At 35.4% G+C, this 26,481-nt stretch overlaps 3 protein-coding genes across 11 annotated transcripts in view; 2 read left to right on the top strand and 1 right to left on the bottom strand.

Annotated features, from left to right (window-relative positions):
- Nucleotides 1–6,063, top strand: part of LOC127857969 (uncharacterized) — a 289,700-nt gene extending 283,637 nt beyond the window's left edge. The window contains exon 4 of the mRNA XM_052394770.1: nucleotides 5,971–6,063. The gene's annotated coding sequence lies outside the window, so the exon portion shown is untranslated. The remainder of the gene's footprint in view (nucleotides 1–5,970) is intronic.
- LOC127857964 (uncharacterized) overlaps nucleotides 1–11,553 on the top strand; it is a 309,606-nt gene extending 298,053 nt beyond the window's left edge. For all 6 annotated transcript variants that reach the window (XM_052394756.1, XM_052394757.1, XM_052394754.1 and 3 more), the window contains one exon: nucleotides 9,743–11,553. In XM_052394756.1, the coding sequence (XP_052250716.1) occupies nucleotides 9,743–11,289 (1,547 nt within the window). In that variant the 3' untranslated portion in view covers nucleotides 11,290–11,553. The remainder of the gene's footprint in view (nucleotides 1–9,742) is intronic.
- LOC127857963 (uncharacterized) overlaps nucleotides 1–26,481 on the bottom strand; it is a 261,868-nt gene that overhangs the window by 104,963 nt on the left and 130,424 nt on the right. The gene's annotated exons all lie outside the window — the stretch shown is intronic.

Below are 26,481 nucleotides of genomic sequence, written 5' to 3'. Positions count from 1 at the left end.
AAAATAACAAGAATAAAATAAATAAAAAAAATTCCCTAAGCTGGAATCGAACCACTGACCCATGGAGTAAAAGTCCAACTATTAGACTACTCGGCAATTCGTGATCATACAAAGATTGTTGTATTTTATACTTTATATTAGCAATCCTCGTAGTTTCACAAAACATAACGATAACTTGCATATTATGGATATTTTAAAACATGGTAAATGTGCATAATTACTGTTTACTCACCAATATCATAACTACAACGAGAAGTTGCGGATCGGATTGTTTTTAATTGTGTCAAATTACCAAAACGTGGCAAGGTCCCTTTAAGATTTAAGAATTTATTATTGAAAATGTATGAATTTGATGCCAACATTTCACGTTGCGTGCAGCATTACCGTGTATATGAATGGCTGATTACATCGAATTTTTGCCAAGAACACAGGCTCAGTAAATAAAGTAATTATGATGGTTTTCACATAACCATTAGCCGTATACAAACTGCAATTAATGCACAGGTTTAAATGCTTATGAAAAATAGTTTTAAAAAGTTATTTGAACAAAGCACCACGTACCGGTGTGTCAACATCCATTAACATCGATTTGTAAACCCCATAAAGTCACGTGATCCTGCACCTTGGTACAGCACTATTTGATCCGAAATCCAGAGTTACCTTGTTAGTGTTGATGTCGAATTTGTTTTTTTTGTTAAAAATCAGGTTTGTGATGTTAAAGAAAACAAATATACACATCGTTCCGGGAGTCATTTAAAACGTCCGTCTTTCCCGATTCTTGCAAAAATAGGACAAAGTGATACAGTTGGGTTTCGTTACTAGCAAGAATATTTGGAAACATGGAGATTCTTATTTTATTTAAAGTAAATTTATGTAAAAATCGTTATTTCTTCATACGAAAAGATTCAAATTTTCAGTTATCAGTGTAGATATATGTTTTACACGCGTAATTGACCGCCATAATAAATGTAATTTCAATATATGATTCAAAATACAATAACATACTAATCTGATTTATTGGGATGTGTTTTGATTAATTTATTTTGGATATAATCAATATATATCTATTTAAAATTTATTGTTCGATTAAGAGGTGTCTCTCAGCCTTAAATCAAAGTGTTTTGTGTCATGTTGGGTACGATCAAATCCATATTGGGAGTAATTCTGTGATAAAACTACATAATTCAATCCGTCAGTACGCCCACCTTAAAGTTGGAAATTAAATTGTCTTAAGAACTAACACACTTTATTGTTGGTTATTAGCTCCACTGGCCAAAGGCCAGCGGGGCTTATGTCATGGTCCTGTGTCCGTCGTGTATGCGTGCGTGCGTCCGTGCGTTAACTTTTTCCTTAGACATCTTCTTCTCATAAACTACTGGTCCCATTCTGATGAAATTTCTCAGGAATGTTCCTGTGGTGAACCTTTTTCAAATTCGTTCAAATTATGCCCCTGGGGTCAAATTTGCCTTGCCCCTGGGGGTCAAAAAATTGAAAATTTACTTATATAAGGCCTATTTCGTGCAAACTTTATAAATTCTCTTGTCAAGAACCATTGGTACTAGGGCTACCAAACTTGGTATGTAGTGACATCTTATAGTCCTCTACTAAGCTTGTTCAAATAATGCCCCTGGGGTCAAATTTGAACATGCCCCGGGGGGTCAAAAAATTGAAAATTTGCTTATATAAGACCTATTTTGTGCAAACTTTAAAAATCTTCTTGTCCATAACCATTGGGCCTAGGGCTACCATTTTGCTATGTAGTGACATCTTATAGTTTTCTTCCAAGTTTGTTCAAACTATGCCCCCGGGGTCAAATTTGAACATGCCCCGGGGCGGGGAGTTAAAAAATTGAAAATTTGCTTTTATAAGGCCTATTTTGTGCAAACTTTAAAAATCTTCTTGTCCATATCCGTATGGCGTAGGGCTACCAAATTTGGTATGTAGTGACATCTTATCGTCCTCTACCAAGTTTGTTCAAATTATGCGCCTGGGGTCAAATTTGACCCTGCCCCGGGGGTCACAAAATTGAAAATTTGCTATATAAGGCCTATTTTGTACAAACTTTAAAAATCTTCTTGTCCATAACCATTGGGCCTAGAGCTACCATTTTGCTATATAGTGACATCTTACAGTTTTCTACCAAGTTTGTTCAAACTATGCCCCCGAGGTCAAATTTGAACCTGCCCCGGGGGGTTAAAAAATTGAAAATTTGCTTTTATAAGGCCTATTTTGTGCAAACTTTAAAAATCTTCTTGTCCATAACCATTGGGCTTAGGGCTACCAAATTTGCTATGTAGTGACATCTTATAGTCTTCTACCAAGTTTGTTCAAATTATGCACCTGGGGTCACATTTGACCCAGCCCCGGGGGGTCAAAAAATTGAAAATTTGCTTATATAAGGCTTATTTTGTGAAAACTTAAAAAATCTTCTTGTCCATAACCATTGGGCCTAGGGCTACCAAATTTGGTATGTAGTGACATCTAATAGTCCTCTACCAAGTTTGTTCAAATTATGCCCCCGGGGTCAAATTTGACCCCGCCCTGGGGGGTCTAAAAATCGAAAATTTGCTTATATAAGTCCTATTTTGTGCAAACTTTTAAAATCTTCTTCTCCATAACCATTTGGCCAAGGGCTACCAAATTTGGTATGTAGTGACATCTTATTGTCCTCTACCAAGTTTGTTCAAATTAAGCCCCTGGGGTCAAATTTGACCCCGCCCCGGGGGGTCAAAAAATTGAAAATTTGCTTATATAAGGCTTATTTTGTGAAAACTTAAAAAATCTTCTTGTCCATAACCATTGGGCCTAGGGCTACCAAATTTGGTATGTAGTGACATCTAATAGTCCTCTACCAAGTTTGTTCAAATTATGCCCCCGGGGTCAAATTTGACCCCGCCCTGGGGGGTCTAAAAATCGAAAATTTGCTTATATAAGTCCTATTTTGTGCAAACTTTAAAAATCTTCTAGTCCATAACCGTATGGCTTAGGGCTACCAAATTTGGTATGTAATGACATCTTATAGTCCTCTACCAAGTTTGTTCAAAGTAAGCCCCTGGGATCAAATTTGACCCTTCCCCATGGGGTCACAAAATTGAACATGTGCTTAAATTGGGCTCATATTGTGCAAACTATAAAAAAATTCTTGTCCATAACCATTGGGCCTATTTCTATCAAATTTGGTAGCTAGTGACATCTAATAGTTCTCTACTTAGTTTTTTCAAATAATGCCTCTGGGAACAAATTTGACCTTGCCCCATGGGTCACAAAAATGAACATATGCTTAAATAAGGCCTATTTTGTGCAAACTTCAAAAAATTTCTTGTTCTTAATTATAGAGCCTAGGGCTACGAAATTTTGTATGCTGTGATATCTAATAGTTCTCTACCAAATTTGTTCAAATTATTCCCAAGGGCTCAAATTTGACCCTGTCAAAAAACTGAACATATGACGTTTACCAGGGGAGATTACTGCGGCCGTGTGGCTGTGACCAACAACAACAACAACATCTTGTAAACATGAGATAAAACCCTGTCATTTAGTGCCATTTTAGATCAGATGGTGACTGCTTTCAAAGGAATTGAGGTAAGAACATTTGTTCTGAATGTTTTTCTTATAAACTGAAAAAAGTCGGGATTTATTTAAATATGTCATAAGTGACCATATATCCGGATAAAAAAATCGGATGACATGTTTATTTAATGTCTTTTTGTAGTGTTTAAACCAGTTTAATAATATCTTATTGATTTTAAAACACAACCTCCACGAACATAATTGTTTCCAGAAAAGTCAATATATGATACTGCATTGTAAACTCAAACTTTGTAGCCAAGAGGTGTTGGAATTAATGAAGTGCAATGTTCTTAACTATCGTATATGTTGCTTTTTAATAACTAAGGATTCATTGTTCCGTTTGTGAATTGTGACTCATGAATTGTGGAGATATGATTGTCAATTGCTCAACGATCCATATAAATTTCTGATCATTTTATAATTTTCTTAATATAAATTATGAATTGATCTTAGAAGTCAAATGTATTACTTTATTACATTTATAAATATAAGAAATACTCTTTAGATTATCTCAGGCCTGTTGGTCTAAGGGACGTGTGGGTTGTTAATTATATCTATGCCCCTCTTCGAAGAATAGGGTGTTTATTGTTTTGCACATGTCGGTCCGTCCGTCGTCCGTATGTCCATCCACCAGATGGTTTTTGGATGATTACTCAAGAACGCTTTGGCCTAGGATCATGACACTTCAAAGGTACATTGATAATGACTCGCAGATGACCCCTGTTGATTTTGAGGTCACTAGGTCAATGGTCAAGGTCACGGTGACCCGAAATAGTAAAATGTTTTTCGGATGATAACTCAAGAACGCTTATGCCTATGATCATGAAACTTCATAGCTACATTGATCATGACTCGCAGATTACTCCTATTGATTTTCAGGTCACTTGATCAAAGGTCAACGTATGGTGACCGGAAATAGTAAAATGGTTTCCGGATGATAACTCAAGAACGTTTTATGCCTAGGATCATGAAACTTCATAGGTGCATTGATCATGATTCGCAGATGACCCCTACTGAATCTCAGGTGAAAGGTTTAGGTCACTGTGACCCGAAATAGTAAAATGTTTTCTGGATGATAACTCAAGAACGCTTATTCCTAGGATCATGAAACTTCATAGGTACATGGATCATGACTCGCAGATTACCCCTATTGATTTTCAAGTCACTAGGTCAAAGGTCACGGTGACTCAACTTAAAAAAATGGTTTCTGGATTATAACTCAAGAACGCTTACGCCTAGGATCATGAAACTTCATAGGTACATTTATCATGACTCGCAGATGACCCCTATTGACTTTTAGGTCACTAGGTCAAAGGTCAAGGTCACGGTGACTTCACAGAGTAAAATGGTTTCCGGATGAAAACTAAAGATAGCTTACGCCTAGGATCATGAAACTTCATAGGTACATTAATCATGACTCACAGATGGACCCCTATTGATTTTCAGGTCACTAGGTCAAAGGTCGTGGTCACAGTGCCAAAATACGTATTCACTCAATGGCTGCCACTACAACTGACAGCCCGTATGGGGGGGGCATGCATGTTTTACAAACAGCCCTTGTTTGAGATGATTCTTTACAAAGAAAGATGCTACTATTGTATTTGTTATAAATGTGTGAAAGGCTCTAAGAAGGAACCAGAGATTATTAACCCTTTACCAAACACCAACAGGATTTTACGGGTTTATAGTTAACGACTTTATAAATAATTATGATAAAATGAGAAATTGCTCAAGATGAGCAATTTCTCCTTTTATCACAATTATTTCTACCCTACCTGAGTATTTCCTTAATATTCCATGACAATTTAATTGTAATCTGCAACCTTTTTCAAATTGGGAAAGTCCAAAATGTGTCGTTTGGTAAAGGGTTAAGGCATTTTGATTCCTACGGGTCTTGTGAATCTGTTTCAAATCAAATGCGTATATTTGATCTTGATCATCTAAAAATATGTGTAATAGAAAGAACGACAATGTCTTTTGGAGAGATAAATGTACCTACGTTATAAGCAATGGGACTGTGCTTCAAAGGAACAATGCCCGAGCTTTTAAGTCTGTTTAGTTAACACGGTAGTAACTTTTTCCATATATAAAAATGCTCACCCGTCCAACTTTAGGTGCCCAGTGGGACGAGGGATAGACAGAGAAAGTCACATGCTTGAGTACATTTCAACCCATGCGCATTGCGCGTTTTTTGTCGCATAAAAAACAGTGGAGCGATACAGGGCCATCATGGCCCTCTTGTTTGTGTTAGCATTTACAGTAACTAGTGCGATATGTTAAAATTACCTCAGTTTACACTAGCGAAGAAACGGAACATTCTACGAATGAATTGCCTATTTATTAAACATGTGAATGACAGTAACTTCTACAAAGTATTGTGAGTGCGTGTATAGTGGAAAGGTCGGAACGCAGTAACAACGTATCGTTTCAATAACTTAATAGCTGGTTTATTTAAATGTTATTACGAACCAAATAACGTCATTTAACATGCTTATTGTGAAAAATATCAACGTAAGCAGTGGGCACCTAACCCACCCATAATGACAAGGGACGTTAAAAAAACATGTGCAACAGCCCGACATATTGTTAAAAATACGTCCGTTTTTATCATATGTAAGCTAGCGATGGAACGGGATATAACATAAATGTGTTTCATATCCGTTACAAATGCACATTCACCGTTACTACTGCATAGTGTAAAAAATACTTAAGTTTCTTATAAGTTGTACACTTTCGATGAAACATGTAATTATATTAATGGTTCCTTCTTGTTAAAAATTTACGCTGGTCCTTTACTACCATTCGTTGATGTTTTGCATCTCTGAAAACGAATGAGCATAATACAATTACGGGCTTTTTTAATTGTTCTACCTGATCGGTGAGTTGATTCCTATGATTATTGGTATGAAACGGAATCTGGATTATGCCGACCTCCTATTTTTAGAAGTTGATGTGTGTTGGCCAGATTACAATGCGGGATTTTGTAATATCTTTCTTAATCTAGAATCGTGCTTGTAATATCGTGTATTCATTAAGAGCACGAAATCTCGACCGATGTAAATGCGAAAAGAACGAAAACACGATGCGAAACCGTGATATTTCATTTCGCAAATTCGCATTGGGTTTTCTTGAGTTCATATCGTATTTAAGCAATATTTTGTCAAACACAATCATTAAACACAATCGTGAGCGCTAAAATATATTCGAGGGATTGAAAATGCGATTTGTGATTGCGAACATAAGATGGAAGATCGCAAGATTACGGTTAGTTCTTAATGTAATACGATTCGAGACCGCGAGATACATTGCAAAACATTGATATTTTTTGTTGCTGTTGGTTTGCCATTTTAAACTTTTGATAAATAAGGGCGAGATCGCGAAACGAATTTAAGAGAGAAGTCGACTTATTTTAATGCATGATCGTGTCAGTCATGTCAAGACCTCTCTAGGTAATTACGCATTGTTGCATCGCTCAACCTTCATTTCATTTTATGACCGGTTCTTGTTTTTGTACTCTCGCGTACCAACAGAAGTTATTGAAAGTGAATATATGTTAGGGTGACAGTTAAGGTATTATTCAGCTCACCTTAGTATAACGTGCCCATAGTGAGCTATTGTACTTGCCTTTTGTCCGTCGTTCGTCCTGCGCAGTGCTTCATCCGTCGTCAATATTAAATTGTTCACACTTTTGGACAAAAACTTCATGAATCCTGGTAAACACGTTTGTCTCAAAAATATGTTGGCCGAGTTGGAAACTGGATCACGTGTAGGCAAACATTAGATCACTATGTCAAATTATACAAACGGCTTATAAACACTCTCGAAATCACATTTAAAGTCGAACCTTTATGAATCTTGGTAAGAACATTTGTTGTAATGACGTCTCCATTCAGTTTCCAAAATGGTGTGTGTTTGTCGAACGAAAACATGGCCGACCGGGGGTTGGGAAATTTCATCAATTTGCTATAATTTAAAAAAGATACTCTAGAAGCCTCATTTTCGTCTTATGTTTTAAGATACTTGTTTAAAACATTTGTGTTAAAGTATCTCTTCCGAGTTAAACATTGTTTGGTCCCTTTTGAAAACATGACCGCCAGGAAGCAATGCGGATTTCCGTATATGGTCATAGTGACACATTGTTAATGCGCTATGAATGCGCTATTAGCAAATCTTATTTTCCAATCTGTATAAAACAGTTTCAAAACATGTGTCCCTATGTACTAAATTATTGTGCCAATATTTGAAACTATGCTACTTGACGTAAAAAATAGGTTCATAGTTCAAAATAAAAAGGGTAACATTAAAGGGGCCTTACGTTTTTTTAATGACAAAATTATAAAAATTGTGTCATATTCGCAAATGTTCGTTTAAGTTATGATATTTTGAGGTAACAGTAATACTGAACACTGAAAAAAAGTACATTTTGTTAACTAAGTTTATGGCTGCGTGATGCACTTGTTAGGCTTTATATATACGCTGTTATTTTATTTTCACGCGATACGAATTTATTCAAATTATGTTTCTATTATAAAGATTTTAACAATTTTTATTTATGTTTCTATATTCTTTATTAGCCAACTATTTTTTTCCGATTCGTTTTTAAAGGGGCCTTTTCACAGATTTTGGCATGTTTTGAAGTTTGAAGTTAAATGCTTTATATTGATAAATGTCAACATTGGATCCAGCTCCAGTAAAAAATCAAGAATAAAATTAAAAAAGGACAAAAATGTAGACCACCTCAGGGCTCGAACCAGTGACCCCCGGAGTCGTTGGAGCAAAAAACCAATTAGACCGCTCGGTCATCCTGCCAAGTATATATGAAAGACGTATTTTATACTTTATATAAGCAATCTTCGTAGTTTCACAAAATTAAACGACAACAGCAGAACTCTCCAAATTATTCAATCGTTTCGCGTTGCAACGATTTATAATTGTCAGGTTTTTTAATCGTCAAAAGATGCATATAATGGCTATATTAGACCCTGGTTAATATTCAGTATTACTGTTTTCCTCACAAATATCATAACTAAAACGAAAATTTGCGAAACTGAAACAACTTTTTTCATTGTTGTCAATTTACCCAAACGTGAAAAGATCCCTTTATTAAGAGCACGTTTCTAATGATCAAAATTATCATATTTGGAAGGATTTTACTTGCAATTGCGCTTGTAATGTTTCAACTTATAGGAGACGTAATTTTTATGAAGCGTTTTTGATAAAACTGTATGGGTTTCTCCCTTAGATAATGAAATTTATTTGAAAATAATTTGTGTTGAATAAGTCGTTTTTAAACGCTAATCAACTATTTAAAACATTTTAACAATTTAAAGTGTGTTGAACATGTTTAAAGACGGATATATGAGAACTATTTTTTATTTAAATAAAAGCATCAAAAGACAAGCATATACTGACAATATGTTATATCCGTCCATGTTATCTACGTAATTATACATTGGCTAATACATAAATACCCAGATAAATGATAGTTAACATCAAAACAAAATCCTGAGCATCAAAAATATTAGAGTAAAAATGTATAAACCGTGTACCACATGCTCTTTAAACGTGATTGACATGTTGAGGATTTGATATCTATCGATTTTAGTCGATTACAATGTGATAAGAATCTATGCAAAGTATATTTCTTTTTTTTAGTTTCAATATGTATTTATATTCAAATGTTATTCATAATTTTGAAGATCTGATTGCATGTTTAAATTAGACACGTGTTTGCGCAGATTTATTGTGTAACCATCTTTCCAATAATTAATTATAAATCTTTTACTTTTGATGTCAGTTGAAATTGTACAATAAATAGGGGTCAAAAGCGTTATAAAGAGTTTGTTAAACATCTATATTGGTGCCACCCTTGGATCATGCTATTTTATTAAAAACGAATATGTGTTGGATACTTCGTTTTCAAATACTGATCAAACAATTACAAGTATATACACGGGAAGGAAAATGTAATAAGAAATATAAACAACACGCATATAATACTTATGCACCGATTGAAAATGTAAAAGTATTAAGTAATACTTCCCAATGTATTGTATTTTTATATGGCAATAGGTTCAAACGTTTTAAATTTATCAAAATTATTACCACGTTAACACTTGTTAACGTTGTTAATATGTTCGTTACTGTTATAAATGTAAGTGAATGTTTACAGATTCGTCGAGTTCGGTCTCATCGACACTTCCGGTGTGTATTGTACTAAATAGTGCAAATCCAGCCAAGTGTGCAGATCCTCCACTACTACTGCCTTGCATAGAATGGATTTCATTGGAAGATATTTCATGTTCGTCTACCTGGCTACGCAGTCTGTTCAGCACATTACTGACACTCGAGCAAAATGCTGTGTGTGAACTGAGGAAGGTCAGTTGTCAAGGTACATTTATTCGTTCCGCAACATTATCGTTTTTAAAGAAAACATTAGAATACGAGAGCGATCCTTTTTTACAAGAGTGCGTCGTTCTATGGGAGGTTCTCCATGGTCTGAATATAAAGAGCCTTAGTCTGGATACAAGTGTAATAAATTGTGCAGACATGATGTCCCAGTCACTTTCATCGCTCACTCATCTGGACACGCTTAGTATTAAAGTGGATTATTACAGTCCCGGTCTGTGGGGGGCTCTCCATGGTCTGAATATCAAGAGTCTGAGTCTGAGTGGGTCCAAGGATGGAGGTTTAAAGGTAAATTACGCAGACTCGATGTCCCAGTCACTTTCATCGCTCACTCATCTGGACACGCTTAGTATTAAAGTGGATGATGACAGTCCCGGTCTGTGGGAGGCTCTCCATGGTCTGAATATCAAGAGTCTGAGTCTGAGTGGGTCCGTGTATAGAGGTTTAAACGTAAATTACGCAGACTCGATGTCCCAATCACTTTCATCGCTCACTCATCTGGACACGCTTAGTATTGTAGTGTATGTTGACAGTCCCGGTCTGAGGAAGGCTCTCCATGGTTTGAATATCAAGAGTCTGAGTCTGAATGCTTGGCGTGGATATTTAAAAGAACATAATGCAAACTCGATGTCCCAGTCACTTTTATCGCTTACTCACCTGGACACGCTTAGTATTAAAGTGGATGTTGACAGTCCCGGTCTGTGGCAGGCTCTCCATGGTCTGAATATCAAGAGTCTGATTCTGAGTGATCGGCACGGAAATTGTAATGTTAAGCATGCAGAGACGATAGCACAGTCACTATCATCGCTTAAACAGCTTGAAAAGCTTTCAATATTTTTGCGGACATATATCGACATAAAGCTACCTCAATCATTGAAGTATTTAAATATCTACTACGTGACATTGCTTCCATCGGAATTACACGAACTTGTGGGCACACTGTCTGCATGTACTCGTACAGTTGAGAGTAAGCTGGAATTCGGTTGCGCTTCTTTCAACGATGCACGTGTAAAATCAATTTCACCAGAGGAATACATTTCAATCCAACAAGAACTGGGGACTCTGAATCATGTTGCCGTGAAACGATTCCGAATATTATACCGGAGAAAAAACAATTTTTGTGAGTATGATGCCGCATCTCCTTGGTCCGTACGTGGCATTGGTGGTGTCCAAGACGATAATACGGATGATGATAATGTAAACGATGTTGCATATAAAAGCTTCGTTACCGCAACCGACGACTCAATAAGCAATGGAATCATTAATCGAATTGCAATGCGACTTCTGATTACTCCATCCTCAAACTCATGAATCGTCGATAAATGCGACTGCAACACGTGATAATAACGAGAACAATTGTATTCATTATGTCTGGAATATTTTAAATAAGAATGATATATCTCTCTTGGATAGCATACATAGACAGTAGGCATTGTAAAACATTAATTCAACAAGTTTAAATAATCTTAACATTTTTGTGATGTGTTATTGGTGTGTAAATGTTATAAATGGAAAATGTTTGATGAAATGCATGCCAATTTTGTAAAAGTATTTAAAGTATACAAACACCATAAATTCCAACACGTCACGCAGTTTCATTTCATAGCCAATATACTGGCTTTCATGTACTGTTTTTTCTGCAAAATTTATGTGCGAAGCAAATTATATGTATGCGTTGTTTCTAGTTCGTTTAAGCACATATATATATATATATATATATATATATATATATATATATATATATATATATATATATATATATATATATATATATATATATATATATATATATATGTATGTACATCTTGTGAACATATTCCAGAACTGCTTAAAAAAAGTTTCTATAACCATGAATATTGCAGAATATCCAACACATTTCATCCGTTATTGACTATAGAATTCCAAACGCTTGTCGTCTTAGAATGAATAATATAATAATGTGTTAAATTGTTTCTTGCAGACGGTGTGTGTCATGTTGATCTTTATGTTTGTCATTACAGATAGCAGTATACATACATGTGTGTGTGTGTGTTTTAATTGTTAAGATGCAACAAGAAAAAGGTGTATACCTTTAGTTTTCATTTAGTTTCAGATTATTTTCAGGTACTAAAATAAATCTATAATAGTATATATTTCTATATTGTATTCTTGGCTAGAATGGCTATCTTCATTTTTGTAACGCATGTCTTATCTTTATAAACACATGTTTTGGCTGTGACTCTGAGCAAAATATCAGGTTTGGATTTCTTACAAACGGATTTGCATTATACGGTATGGACTCCTTACAAACGGGTTTGCAATATTCGGTTTGGACTCCTTACAACCGGGTGTGCATTCAGCGTTCAGAGGCGGTGACCCCAAATATATTCATGTGTGTTTTTGCTGTGTTTTTGTGCATCCGTACACCTGTGTTTTGTCTATAAATTTGAAATAAATATTTCGGATATTTAGATATTCAGATATTTAGTTTGAACTGAAAAAAAAATCAATTGTGATATGGTCTTGTGCTGTGTGTATAAGTCGAAATACACGTAGGAAGTTCAAACTGTCGCCTTATTCCAGTAACCCATATCGCATTCGTTATTGGTGACGTCCGATGCAATGCCAACGTTGTTTATTCCGTGGTAAAAACGAACAGCCTACACACGAGAAATTCTGTTTATGAATGTAAACGGTGATTTGTTTATAATATTTTCTGGATATATATTATATCTTTATTAAGTTTGTTTGTATATAACAGTTGTTAAAAGATGTTAACCATATATCAACTACAATATAACGATTTACGTTGGCTTAAGCGCATACGATAACACGCATTCAATATAGATAAAGATTGAACACCCATATATATGAAAAAAACATTAACATGTTTTCAAACATTGTAGGAAACTTAGACGTGTGAGAGTTTTATATATCTGGGTTTTATTTAAAGAACGAAAATTCATACATTAATAACTAGTCTGTAAATAAAAAAAAATGTGTGTGTGGTTTTACAACAAATGAATACAAACGGAAATTCTTTGTTAAAATTAGTCTGAATAATCATTTTATCGTTATTTTCATGGCGCTTGGTTATTTCTTTTTATGTTTGTTTGTTGCCTTTTTGTCGTATAGGATCATATGTAATTAATATTGATTTCTGTATTTTGTATTAATAACACCGTTGTGCACATCTAAAACATGTGTACCTCAACGAATTAAGTATTATCTTCACAATCAAAATATCTGTGCCTTACTCAAATACCGGACATTTATGAATGAGCTATCTTCATATCTTAATCTTAAATTGTTTTTAAAGATGTTTGTGCATACAATATACATTAAATACATAATATTACTTTCAAAAAGTGAAATATCACATACAACGAAACAAGTTGCAATGGTTTAAACCATATTTCGTTTGAGAAGTAAACGATGCAGACGATGTCAAACTTAACTTTATTACAGTCAACATATAAAGTAGTAATAAACACAGTATAAACCCATATATAATATGAAAAAAACAGCAAGTGCAGAAGTTACAAACCTTTTATACTTGAAAGTCAATATATACATCGCACTCTCTACTGCAATTGGTGTTTGTCTAATTTAGATTCTTTGCAGAATAATGAAAACGGTGTAAGTAGTTTTCGCATGTTTATTTACACAAGTAAAATATGCAGAGGATACAAAACAGTAGAAAAACGCATGCTATATGAAAAGTACGGACACAATCAAACGCAAAGAAATCATCCAGCGCCGTTAAATTTAAATAAATAAAAGATTTAACTAATTGTATGTGTGTTTTTTAATGTGGACTGTTGCACAACAAATATAATAATTCAATCACAGTGTAAGATACTTGTCATTCATTTTCGAATTTCGCTTCTTAAATCTCCGACTTCCTGTGATATTGCTGATATTTTAACACAGATCACGGTCGCCATATGAGACTTGTTCTGGGAAAACTGGGCTTAACGCATCTGCGAAGTGTCGTCACAGATTAGCTTATCATGGAGACACTTTACGCATAAAGTGTATTTTAGGTTAGAAGAGACTTCGTTTTAACAAACATTCCATAAAAGAGAAAAACGCTGTCCCTGATTAGACCGTGCGGACTGCACAGACCAAGCTGTGATACACTTAATGCTACACTTAGTTTTCCCTGAACGAAATTCGTATGTGACGAGTCGTGTAGAACAGTGGTGATATTAAAATGACTAATTAATTCGACCATTGGTGTCCAGACTCGAATAATGATGATTCTATTAAAAATAGTTATTATATATGATTACGGTTGAATAAAAATCGATATTGACCGAAAACAAACTATTTCGTTACTTTTTATTATGCCCCCTTTCGAAGAAGAGAGGGTATATTGTTTTGCTGGATGTTGGTCAGTCTGTCGGTCTGTCGGTAGACCAGTTCGTCTCCGATCAATAACTCGTCAATGGATTGACCGATTGGCTTGCAACTTCACATGTGCATTTGACTTGGACAGTAGATGACTCCTCTTGAAATTGGTGTCACTAGGTCAAAGGTCAAGGTCATTGTCACAATTAGTGTGTAAATCATTTCCGATCAATAACTCGTCAACATTGACCGGTTGGCTTGGTACTTCACATGTGCATTGGCCTTGGAAAGTAGATGATTCCTATTGAAATTCGGGTCACTAGGTCAAAGGTCAAGGTCCATTTCTTAATAAGAGTGAACATCGTTTATGATCAATAACTCGTAAACGGATGGGCGGATTTGCTTGATACTTCACATGTCCCTTGGCCTTGGACAGTATATAAACTCTATTGAAATTTGGGTCACTAGCTCAAAGATCAAGGTCACTGTCACAATAAGTGTATAATCGTTTCCGATCAATAACTCGTAAACGATTTGACCGATTATCTTGATACTTCACATGTGTATTGGCCTTGAACTGTAAATGACCCCTACAGCAATTGAGGTCACTAGCTCCAAGATCAAGGTCACTGTCTGAAAAAGTGTCAAAATCGTTTCTGATCAATAACTTGTCAACCAATTGACCGATTGGCTTGATACTTCCCATGCCCATTTGCCTTTGAAAGCAGATGAACCCTTTAAAATTGGGGTCACTTGGTCAAAGTTCAAGCTCACTGTCACAATAAGTGTGAAAATCGTTTCCGATCAATAACTCGTCAACAAATTAACTTACTGGCTTAAAACTTCACATGTGCATTCGCATTGGACAGCAGTTAGCCCCTATTGACAATTGGGGTCGCTAGTTCAAAGCCCTGTTTGGAGGGGGGGGGGCATTTGTCTCCGACCGCGGAACTCTTTTTAACTGTCGTTACAACTTTAATATATTTTTAAAGGGTTATATTTTGAGTACAAAAACAATAAAAAAGAAATGGATCGATATTGTTTACTGTTATCTTGCATTTGTAAGCAGGATATTTTTTGATAAGGCGAATATTCGTTTGTAAATAACTGATATTTCCCTGTTAACCACATAAAAGTGTTTTTTTTAATGAAACGTTGTTGTTTATGGATTGAATTCGAATTATTCGTTCAACCTTTTAGTATTGCATTTTATCGCTCATTGTCTACCGCCTAAGTTGTATCTATAGACAAATTTATAACACATCTGTGATTCGGCCATGGTAATAGATACTATCTCATCCATTGAAAAGGGTCGTGTCCTATTTCTTCTTTAATGCTTCAACATAACTTGATCACGGTTTGTTTAAATAGCGATTTGTTTAAATAATTGTCGTACATATTCAACAAATTGTATGCATTATCTTTAATCAAACGATATAACGCTATCGACTATAAACAATGTTTGAACTATTGATTCATTAACGTCATAATCGTACTCATCATTCCAAATCGATAACATTATGAGGCATTTGGAACGCTTTGCATCGATAATTTCGAAACAAAAACGTCGTCCATTACTAAAGCGGGTCTGTTTCGCCTCACAAAAAGAACGACGACGAGGCGCAGCGCTAGCTCGTGGGGTTTTGCTTTCAGAGGTCTCGGGTTCGAAACACGAGGATGACAATATGTTTTATTTATTGTTTTTCTTGGTTAAACAATTTATTAAAATTATATAAGTTTAAGTAAACATATTTAATGCCATTTTTCCAAAACTGCGAAATATGTAAACAAGTCCTCTTAAGCTTTTAGAAGTACATACTAATGGCTCAAAGCGACCTGGATGGTCAATAACAGGGAATAGATTATTGTGTAGCGAGAGGACGACTTTCCGAGGCAGCCATCGACCGCTTTGCGGTCTAACAATTCCGATGTGCCTTCTGGCCAATTACATGAGCAACTGTATGATTAATAACTTGTCTCTGGATACCTTGCCTTTGATTGACAAAATAAAAATAAATGAAGTCACTAGAATATTTAGAGTGCGACGTACAATGTGGACTACATACTTGAGGTCGACCAGTGGCGCAGTTAAGCTCCCTGATTTAATGACGGTGTTCTTTTCGCCCCGGAGGCCTTTGGCTTTAACGAAGCTAACTTATGCCTAAATGGTGCTACTGGGTTCCACAAAGCTGACCTGCGCCTAAATGAGGCTACTTATTTCAGTGACACCCCATGTCTTTCCAAGACATCTTACCTAGAATACACCACGGATACTTTGGGCCATTCGAATTGTCTTCGAAGTTTCCATCGGCTTCAAAACCACCTCTGCAACACTGGCAGCACCGTAATGAAACTGTAATGTGCAGCCAACGTGCATGGGGAAAGCCGAAGTACCCGCTGGAAACTCCACTTATCCCAACCACCAACCAACCTTACATGCTCCGGGAGAGGGGATTGAACCCGGATCACTTAGATGAAACACGCGTGTACCGCACACTGGCTGATAAGTCAATTTTAAAGTTTATGGCATCCTTCCACGTTTGACGCTTCATTAAATGTGGACCCGGAGCGTGTTCTAGCTGTGTTACCTAATTAACTACTTGACTCACGAAAGTTGATACGAATTTTGAATTCTTACAGCAATGTCTAGCTTTTGATTTTTAACTGATATATATATATTTGCTATTTTAGTGTGGTCTAATGTTGGTGTGGGGGAGGTACCTGAGTACCAGGAAGAAAGTCACTTGTCCGGTATTGTGACCACCAATCAAACTCACTTTCTTCCGGGAAGGATGGTTGAAGCCTGGTCGCATAGGTGAGAAGCGCGTATACAAACCATTGCTCTTAGATGACAGCTTGTTGAAATTGTCTTACAATGTGTCTAGTTTGGGGTTTATAACGTCTTTTTCGAGTCTAAGGCTACATTATGTGTGGAACCGGGATGTGCCCTAGCACTCCTGCATAATTAGCGTGCAGGACTCACGAAAAATTGGAATAATTTTGAATGAAAGCTTAAATTCTCAGCTATTTCGTTGTTTCTGAAAGATTTTGCACTGATTGTTGTGGTCTTGTGTTGTTGTCGAAAATAGGAGTACCAATAGGACACCCCACATGTCCGGTATTGTGACAACCAACAAAATAGACATGCTTCTTGGAACGGGAAATTAACCCGGGTCGCCTAGGTCAAAATCGAGTGGCCCAACCACTGCGCTCGCAGGACAGACGGCAAAGTGACTGACAATCGATTTGCGAGCAATTATACATAGGCAATTCGAGCGGATCCGAGCTTGTTTATCAGAAGATCACGACTTGAAAACTTAAAACGTTTCCGACTGCTCTTCGCATTCGACGATTACTACAAATTATATTTCTCATTCACCGACAAAACCACCACCCTAATTTAAAAGAAAGATGTCTTGCAATACATTTCTAACATATGCAATACCTAACATATCACTACTTACCTCAATTTGTGAATACGCATGACATTTCCATATGTTAGATGGTAAACTAAGGGATGTAACTATGTTGTTATTGTGAAACAACGTGAAGCATCGTATTTTACCCGAAACTTTTCGCCACAATTCCAATTTCCAACTAAGTGGCTTCCGTACGTATTCTAAATCAAATCAGATTATTCCAGAACGACAGTTTTAGTATGTCGTCCTTAATGTGAGTCGCGTCCTGCTTTCAAAGCGCAACACCGAAGTACATTGATCTATAAACAATGTCTACCTGCAATATAGACGTGCATGTAATTTAACCGTCGTGTAAGATAACGAATGTTAAAATCTAGAGCGTGTTTCAGTACGGGATGAGTTATAAATCCGAAAAAGCGTGTGATGTTTATTCACCTACTGTATGTAGTATTGGAAACGAAACGGGTTGACCTTGGCTGACAATTATTATAAATGTAATATGTGTATTTTGAAGCAACGGTTTAGAGTTCGGATTATCACTTTCAGATCTAGTGATATGAATTGTTTAGTCTTTATGTAAATAAATTTTAATTATCGATCATTTTATGTTATGTTATTTAGAAAAAATGGTTGTTTGTGTGGTCATATAAATCACATACAATTTCAAAGATTCTGTTTGCACATTTGTGAAAGGTACAGGTTCCTCGTGAGTTTTAAAAAATGCGCAAACGCATTATAAAATTGGAAAAATTCGCGTCGTGAAATAAACGGGTCTTTTTCAAAACGCCATCTAAGTGTTCTTTGTTCTGCCTTTTCTGTTGAGAAGTTTTTGGACGGAAAATAGGAAATTTGAAATGTTTAATGAATGGGAAAGTGGCTTTACGGGTGATTTATATCGAAGGGAAAAGTCGCAGAATTCAATAATATTTGTTCTTGGTTGCAAGTTCTGAAAAAGTACTAACACTTGAAGCTTAAATGGACTTTTTCACATTTTGCAAAAACGAAAATATATACAAAAACATGTCATAGATTGAGAAAACAATGTGTGTATCATAATAAATAAAAGGAACATGATAAAAGTATGTTTTGTTTATTGATAATCAGAGGTAGAAACTGTAACATTTGTAAAGCTTATTAGCGCTTTATTACGATAATTTAAAAGAAACGCCTATAACCAAAATAGGGTTTAGACTACATTTGAATATAAAAAGCATTCGTGGTGTTGTAATAGCGCATTAATGTTTGCTTCTTGAAGTTCCTGGTTTGATCCCCACGACAGGCATATTTTAGTCTTATCTGTTCAGTGTAATATATATTGATCAAAATAGTTAAGATTTGTTTATCCTTTATTATTGTGGTATTTTATTCATGCCCCTGGCTTGTGTTAACAAACAAATCTGCGCGGCATATAATTTATACATCTGCAAGAACACATCTATTTCTGCAGGTATAAATGGACTCTTGGATTGGAAATTAAATATTAAAATGAAATTTCCAATTGATCTTCTCCACTTTTCGATGTGCGTGTGTACGTCAGCTTGGTTAAGACATTTATAAAATTAAGTTTGTTTTGCACTCCTCATATTTAGTTTTGTAATTTGTGCGAGTAAGGCTTTTTAATATTTGTATTTTCAGAGTTTAATAGATAAAAATATTGACAGTGCTTGAAAATACATGTAACTGTATTGTTTATTTATTTTGTGTCGTACATTCCATGTATTCAAACTTAAGGTAGCGCACCTCTAATGATTTCCCGCGATTTATTGTACGATCATTGCCGATCTTCAATGATCGCTTATTTCCGAGAGATGCATTTTATTTTTTTCAAACTTTGATTTATGTTTAACTTATTCATTTAGAATACATTATTTTCACTCTAAATATTGACTTTAATCCAATTATCATCTGAAAAATACGATTTCGCGATTTCTTCACAGATCGGGCGAGCCTTTTTACCTGTTTACTTATGGATATGTAATTTACGATTGCACTGATGTGAACTGGTCGTGGCCAAGTGGTTAAGGCGATGGACTAGAAATCTTTTGGGATCTTCCCGCGCAGGTTCGATTCCTGCCGACATCGCATACTTTTTGCGACGCGTTTTATTTCTTTTCTAACGTAATTTGATTTAATATAGCATATAAGCTATGTTTATTGTCAAATATGTTGAAAATTGTAAGAACATCCTTCAATTTTTAAAATTAAAACAACGTTATGACTAAATTGGGTAATTTACTGCGGAAAATACGAATGATGCATGTTGCATTTTTATTTTTATTTCAAAAAGTAAACGGTATTTATTGTCTATTTTTTGGTATTTTTGCTGTTTATAGTGTTTCTATAAAAACTAAGTTTAAAATATAACTTAAATGATACTATTTTGAATTTTATAACACTTTGTTTTTAACCGACCCAATTTTTACTTGGCTGAAATCACTTACATTTCATGGCGCTATTCCATAGATTAAAATTTGTAAAAAATAAATTTCTGTAAGATAATACTTATTTCATCATGTTTAAACTTTAAACACCTTTACTGCATCTGTACACACCAACTGCATGCCCATATTTGGAAATTTGAATGAATTATGGAACTTGTATATACCCTAGGGGTGAAAATAAACTGGACAAAAGCCGAGCGTGAGGGTGGTTGTGAAAAAATCGGTATATTTTTTAAAAAAGCATGGAAAGCCTTCCTACAAATTTGCATGTAGTTCAGTGAAGTGATGCTGATTTGGAAAATAATTAATTAAATTATATTTGGATATGTGCCCATTAGAGGTGCGCTACCTTAAAGAAAATTGCTTGAGTCATGCTGTTGATGGTATATCAGTTCTGCGCTTAATCATGTTTGATTTAGTATTAATGGTATTTAACCTGTTTACCGCGGCTATACGTTTTTGTTATAAAAAAGTAATAATGAAATGAAACAACGTCATATATGATTCCCTATGAAATTCATGTATCCGATATTTGTACACGCGTTGACGCAAATGATGATTCCATTAGTCTCGCGAGAACACAAGATTGCAGGCTAAATTATACTTTGTGGTATTTTCTTTTAAATTGGAAATTCTGTGAAAAGGCCTATTTCACAGACAATAAAGGTGCAAACAAAGTCTCTGGCGTTAACATTAATAAAGATTTATTTATTAACAATTGTGTTACGTTAATGTTACCGATTCTAGATTGTTTTTAAATTGCTATCAAAGAAACTTATTGAAATGCATGACATTTAATGACTATATATCGTTGGATTGTTGTATTGTAAAATGTATTGAAAGCGTCGTAAAAAGACTCAAAGATGTGTCTCTGATAATCATGATAATCATTGTGTGCTCTGTATCTAGCTACCGTAAATGTAACACGTGTTTTTCCGTAAATGTGTTAACAGCCTCGCGTGAACGTATGCATGCTCTTAACATACAACTATCGAACAAATTAGCAACAAAATGGAAGATTATGATCAGTCTTCGCCGGAAGGAAATGAGTGCATATGGAAATTTCCCACCGTTTTCACCAAACACGTCCTTAATTTTAGAGAGATTGCATGAGACGGAAAAAAAGTATCCTTTCTTGCAGTATTTTGTTTTCGAAAATGTTTTTGAAGTTTCTGGACAAGTCGAATGTAATTTTTCCCCAACAGAGCTCTCTTACAAATACGTAAGTATGGGGTTCTTGGCGAACCACATGAAGCTGGTTCAAAAATCTGTATGTTTTTATGTCAGCGAATCACGACGACAACGAGAACATGCAACTGACGATGACGGATTTTACGCAGCCTAAAATGTCTTGTCGACCATGCATAATCTGCGCTGCGTTAGCTATAATGTGCGGCCAAGATCTCTAGCCGATGTCAACTTTTGACATTGATACTTCCATTGACTTATGTCGATATCTAAATCCTGGGCCGTACCCAGGAAATGTTGACTGGGGGAGTGGGGGCCCAAACGGGGAGGGTGCGGGAGGGGTTGCCCCTCCCTAATAGATTTTTGTTTATAAGCCACTGTTTAAGGTGAATTTTAATGCATATAAAAACATGTGTTGTGTTTTAAATTTATGGATATATAACAAGTAAATCAGCACCTTTCTGAAGTCTAAAGCTGTAACCATTACAGGCAGTCCATAAAGTTTGTCACGCTCCAGGTGGGGGGAGGGTGAGTAAGAAAGTGACAGTTTGTGACATGGGGGAGGGGAGTCAGGCCATGTGTGATGTCACACATTTATTTAAAAAAAATGTATAATTTATTTATTATTTCTTTAGTAGATTTAAAATTAATTTTCAAAAATTTGTTAAACATTTGAATAAGTTCTATGTCAAAATAAGACGAATTGCGTATCTCCTGATTCTGTTGTTCGAATGTTTAATAGGCAACTTGGCTGGGCCGGCTTATTCAATAGGCACACCCTCCCACAGATTTCAATGACGAAATAATTTGACTGTTCCATTTTTAGTTAGTAAAGGGTTGAAAGAAAATCTAAATTATAATTTCGTTTTTATTAGAGGTTAATACGTGGATAAATATTCATACTGCTCATCGTAACAACCCTACAGTTATAAAAGCCTGTAATGTGAAAGTTCTTTTACTGGTAAGTGCAGTTTTAATACGGTTTATAGTGAATTGGGTTTTAGATTAAATTTAAATTATTTAAAAAAAAATGTTCGAAAGTGTGAGTTTGTGACGTACTTTAGGGAAGGGGGTCCAAGATTTTGTAACAGTTTGTGACATGCCCGGGTAAAAATGGTAAAAAAAAGCGTGACATGCTTTATCAACGACCCCTTGGTGTGAAATTCACACACATGTTTAAAGCTTTAGATTTCAGAAATGTATTACACTTTATAAAGAAGTAAAAGCAACCTTTGAAACTAAAAAACCTTTATTATGAAATGTAACATAAAGTATGACTGTAGAGGAGGTTTGATTTCAAAGAGAAAATACTACTATGGTTATATGTCAGTAACTGAATTATAACCTACTAGTATTTTCTCTTTGAAATCAAACCTCCTCTATATAAAATTTCAAAGTAAATTCATTATAAAATGTTTATCATCTACAAGACAGTTTTCACAGAAATGTTAAATAAGCTATGACTCTAGAGGAGGTTTGAATTCAAAAGAGAAAACACTATTATCGTTCAGACCTACGACCTTCTGTATCAGTTCCATCCATTCGCTGTTTCTCTTTCCTTGTCCAATCAAAAGACGTGTTACAACCACCATCAAAAGATGAAGCATTGAGAACAATGGGTAATTGACAAATCGGGGATGTGTGTACAAGGTGATAAGAAAACAATGCCTAGGGGCTTATCTCCACTGGCAAGTAAATTAGCGCTAATCCCCTTGTGTATCAGGGGCAATAAAACACATCTGCACATTTGTATTGCAGGGAAGTGTACAGTGGGCCCTTTCATGTGAGAAAATTTGCAGTAGGCCCATTATTTAAAAAATCATAACTCGACAGCCAGCTGGAAGGGGGGGGGCCGGGCCCCTGGGCCCAAGTGCCTGGGTACGGGCCTGAAATCCATCGTATAGACTTCTTGGTACAAGTGTAGGGTCAAAGTGTGATAGAAAATGGACGAGGCAGAAAAAGCGAACTAAACTTTTTACATGTTGCTGCAGCCGAACCTACTAACGATTCTTACTTAGATTTGCATTTGACATGAATCTACTTGATGCATGAAATATTAAAAAAGTGTGTTCTGTTCCTGAGATACCTACACACACTTCTTCTTAATAAATGTATTTAGATCTTCACCTTGTGAGAAAGAAACATAAGTCAATTCAGGTTCGACCTTTTACTACCATTATAAATATTCAACTGACAATTATAAATAACAATTACAATAATGATGCCGTCTTAAAAACGTGAACGATCGCGCAGTCGGCGACCTCGTACGACGACGCGCCAAAATCACAACATTCTCCCGGCCGCGAAAAATATAAAACACATATTTAGTAATATTAACATAACATAAACACTAGTTTATAAGAAAAGTCAATGTTGATTAGATATCACACCACAATACCCAATGCCGATCGTATCACAATATTATCACTGAGAATTACTTGTCAATGCGCTCACTTTGAGTGGATATAGTTATGTTATAGGCCTACTTGTGAACAGAACATTGCTTGTGCGCAAATGTGCAGCGCGAATTGGTCCATCATTTCCGAATGATCACATCCGGAGCAATGTTGTATTCCCTAGCGTCAATCGTCTGCGGCATTTCGGTTGCGAGCAATGGCGGCGGTTCGTCTTTCACGACTTCCGGTATCTTTGTTACAACCCGTTTTGTAATAAAAGCCCGAATTGTAATAATTATAACAAAGTGGGTTGCGATGCATTATTACATTTCGGGTCGACAGTAACAAGCCGTTTTGTAATACAAACCCGAAAGGTAATAAATGTTATCATGTCCATTAAATCAGAGATACAGACTTTTTTAGAAGTTATTTTCATGTTTAAAGTTCACCTTCCACGGTTTTTAAAACCCGTAAAACACCTTTATTTATCGAATTAAGTGCATATCTAAACTATTTCGCACCTCACTTCATTTCAAATACGGTGTTATTAGCGAGAACGAATAGAACAAAGCCGCGATTTTCACACATTCCGATGTTCTCGCCATTTTCATTCAAACCGGAAGTGACATCATAGGCACTCAATAACGACTCAAATACGAGCCGGCATTATAAATGGCTTCAGATGTATTATATCTTGCAACTTTAGTTAAAAAATTGTTGAAAAATGGAAGATGATAGCGATTACGATGAGTTTTCCGTTCAACCGTATATGTATGAGCCAGAATTTAGTGACAGTCAATCAGATTTTTCTGACTCGGACAGCGAGGAAAATTGTGCCGATGCCCAAGACGACCATCGTGTTGGGAATACGGATTGGTAAATATATAATTTTGTTACATGCAGGTGTCGGCAAAAATCAAAATAAAATTATTCTTTGATTGTTATTCTACAGTACAAGCTTGTTGAATATGACTAGGTTGTATGGTTTAATTATTATAAATTATAACGGATACTTGAACCTGTTCTGATTAGGAAGGAATGTTTGTATTGCAATTCGACGTATTTCTTTTATTTTCAGGTGTGCATGTTTATGTTGCACACCATATCGTGTGCAGATTGAGTGAAAATGCTGCACAGAATACCCAGAGCTGATGGAAAGGATGGACGAGGCAGGGGTAAAGTGCATAACTGAGCATACTGGCTTCAAAGCTAACTGTCTCCATCCAGATGTCATTGAAGTTTCGTTTTATGAGTTCCTTGATGTAAATGGTCCCATCGGTGATGAAGAACCAATACATGAGTAAGTTGTCATTAATTATTAAAAATGTTTATGAAACCAGCACAGATTGTTTGTAAAGAAAATACACTGTAGACATTAAATAACACAATGTTTTGTGTGAACTTGTCATTTGTATTTCATACTGTAAATATGTTTTCATACAAATAATAAAAATAACATAAAAAGACAACAATTTTAATCAACATTAAAATATGCGTGTATACAAGATGACTGGGTTATCTAATTGTAAAATGAAGTATCAATTTGCTACGCAATGATTTTTGGTTACTTACAAATGCCAGTTCATTATTATTTTTCAACATTTGAAATAAAATATAAAAACAAGCTGTTTATTTTTTTCAAAAGTACACTACAATAACAACCTGCTACAACATGATGTGAAGTTGCTTACAAAATCTGATTTCTGACATATTTTCAGTAAAATATATATTATATAATATTATATTCAAGCTGAATAAGTTTGTTAAACTGTAAACTTAAGTAAGAATCTGCTACAGCATGGCTTGTGTAATTGTCAAGTTGAAAAGTACCTTTGTTTTACTAAACATACTAATATTTATCATAATGGTATCCTTATACATTTATAACTTCAGAGTATACAGATACATTGCATATAGAAGACTGGCTCGTTGGATTTTGCACCGTCTGAGCAAGAAGGACCGACGACCTCTTCCTTCATGCGCTGTGGCAGCCATTCGCCAGAGATTTCCGTCCGACTCATACATTGGATTTTGCTTCACCAGGGATGGAAACTAACGTTTTACAGTTGGTTGCCCACATGGACAACCATCTATAGTTTTTTGGTTTCCCATCGTAAGCCTTAACGCGCCCAGTACTATGTACATGTAGTGTCATGTGTAACCAATACTTTCTTTAAAAGTAATAGATAACTATACAACAAAACGGGCAACCACTAATTTCGATCCCTGTTCGCTAATTAAATCGCGAACGATGGTTCTGCACAGCCTCTGACATCAGGATTCTGTTTGCAGATGAAGACAGGGTGAAAACAGAATGTTGCCAGAGGCAGCCCTTGCATTGGCATCGCTCTTGTACTCCTCTTTCATCATAAGCAGCTCTGCCATTAGTTCATCAACATTGTCTGAAAGTTATATTAAAATAAATTATAATTATTGATAAATTGTTCCTTTTTATTAGAGAATAATAAACAATGAATGTTTTTTGTATTGTTGTCTTCAACCATGTATTACAGAAATCTATTGCTTTAAGAAACCAAACATTTTGATAAAAGATTGCATGTAAACTCATGTATTTATTTTGATATCTTAGATAATTTTACTATCTGTTCAGAAAAAGAGACTTGTATCAAGTTTTAGAGTAGGTATTGACTGGTCCCCCGACCTTTGTTCTTATAGACTCCATCAACAAATCATGAATGATATAATTTATTAAAAAGTGGGTTGCGA

Source organism: Dreissena polymorpha, chromosome 14, assembly GCF_020536995.1.
Source record: "Dreissena polymorpha isolate Duluth1 chromosome 14, UMN_Dpol_1.0, whole genome shotgun sequence".
In the NCBI taxonomy this organism is placed as follows: Eukaryota; Metazoa; Mollusca; class Bivalvia; order Myida; family Dreissenidae; genus Dreissena; species Dreissena polymorpha.
The sequence above is the reverse complement of the archived record's forward strand: the minus strand, read 5'-3'. Positions and strand labels throughout refer to the sequence as shown.